The sequence below is a fragment of the Sinocyclocheilus rhinocerous genome, unplaced genomic scaffold, assembly GCF_001515625.1.
Source record: "Sinocyclocheilus rhinocerous isolate Xijiao unplaced genomic scaffold, SAMN03320098_v1.1 scaffold628, whole genome shotgun sequence".
In the NCBI taxonomy this organism is placed as follows: domain Eukaryota; kingdom Metazoa; phylum Chordata; class Actinopteri; order Cypriniformes; family Cyprinidae; genus Sinocyclocheilus; species Sinocyclocheilus rhinocerous.
Window position 1 is genome coordinate 780,544 of NW_015650779.1, and position 1,518 is coordinate 782,061.

The 1,518-nt window shown below is 39.8% G+C and overlaps 1 protein-coding gene across 1 annotated transcript in view; it reads left to right on the forward strand.

Annotated features, from left to right (window-relative positions):
- Positions 1-1,518, forward strand: part of LOC107712606 (protein 4.1-like) — a 50,314-nt gene that overhangs the window by 29,084 nt on the left and 19,712 nt on the right. Inside the window, exons 12-13 of the mRNA XM_016517929.1 lie at positions 409-507; positions 856-936. Coding sequence (XP_016373415.1) covers positions 409-507; positions 856-936 — 180 coding nt within the window. The remainder of the gene's footprint in view (positions 1-408; positions 508-855; positions 937-1,518) is intronic.

The following is a 1,518-nucleotide window of genomic DNA, read 5'->3' on the forward strand; positions in this document are numbered from 1 at the left end:
TTTAGTCTTTGCAACTTTACAAATCTTCTTTATGCACCAAGAGCTTGTAACACTTAGAAAGGAAAACTTGAAATCGCATCATATGACCCCTTTAAAAAACATGCAAAATCAGTACAAAAACTCATCTGTACTAAACCAATGTTTCATAATTAATTACTGAAGTTAGAATGTGGGAGAAAAAAACTATATTTCAGTTCTTTTGTGGGAAAACTCAAAACATTCTTTGAGAGAACCCAAAAGCAAATGCAAAAGAATTGAATTATAATATAAACGTACCATCTCTTGTTTTTTCCGTCACTGTGCCCCCTTTGGGGCTCCATAGCAAATGGCTTTGGATGTACAGTAAGTGATAAATGAGGGATGTAATGGAAGAGATTTCTAAGCACACGTGTGTTTGTTTGCTAATAGCCCAACGCGCTTTCAGAGAAGGAGTCCGGGATGCTGTTGAGTGCTCAGACCATCACCTCAGAGACCGTCAGCACCACCACCACCACCCAGATCACCAAGGTACATGAAGCTATGCCTAAACCTGCAGTGACTGCTGCTTAAAGAACAACTGATTGATGTTTAATGGTCCTATTTAAGCACAATGTAAAACTTAAAATAATAAGATGAGCACTTTCTGCAAAACATAATTGCAGAAAACTATACAATACTGCACACTGCAAGTTAGGCCACAATGGTGCCAAGAGGCTGCGTATATAAGATAAAGCCATTGCTAATTACAATTTATATCACCATTCCACAGCATCTTACAAAGTTAGTGAAGATTTGGCGTACTGCACAGATGAGATATTCACTTCACTGTGTTTCTGGCTCTCTCATTCTCTCGTTCTCTTCCCTTTCTCTGCTCAGATGGTGAAAGGCGGGATCTCAGAGACCCGTATCGAGAAGAGAATCGTGATCACTGGAGACACTGAGATTGACCATGATAAGGTGAAATGCACCTACAGCTAATAATCATGTCGGCCACACAGCAGACGCAGAATGTTTTACAGACATTCTCATAGACAGGATTTATAGGATAAAAACGTCCAAAAGGCTCGGAGAAGGAGAATATGTCATCAGTATTGGTCTATTTTCCTGAAAGAGAAAAACTAAATGCATATATCTGATAAATAACAGATATATAAGACCTCAAAGCTTGAATTAAAAGCTACAAAACTTCAGTTTTGATTTCATGGGGCCTTTAAATGTATACAGAGTTCTGGCATGAAACTCTAGATGGCGCAGTCCGATAGATCTAACTCAATCTGACCTAATGACATCATTATCACATGGCACAGCTGATTGGTTCTCTCCTGTATCGGTAGCCAATGAGCTCGCTGCTCAACATTCAAATATATGACTAGTGCTGCCGTAGCAGTGCAGCTTGCTTCAGAAACCCTCCACCTTCCCCAGCTCCACCTGTATAGATCTGCTACAAGGTGATTCATGTATGCTATATGGGGGGTTATTTCATGTATGTTATATTTGCAGCAGCAATATTTCTTACATGCTCACAGCAGCATGTTGTGG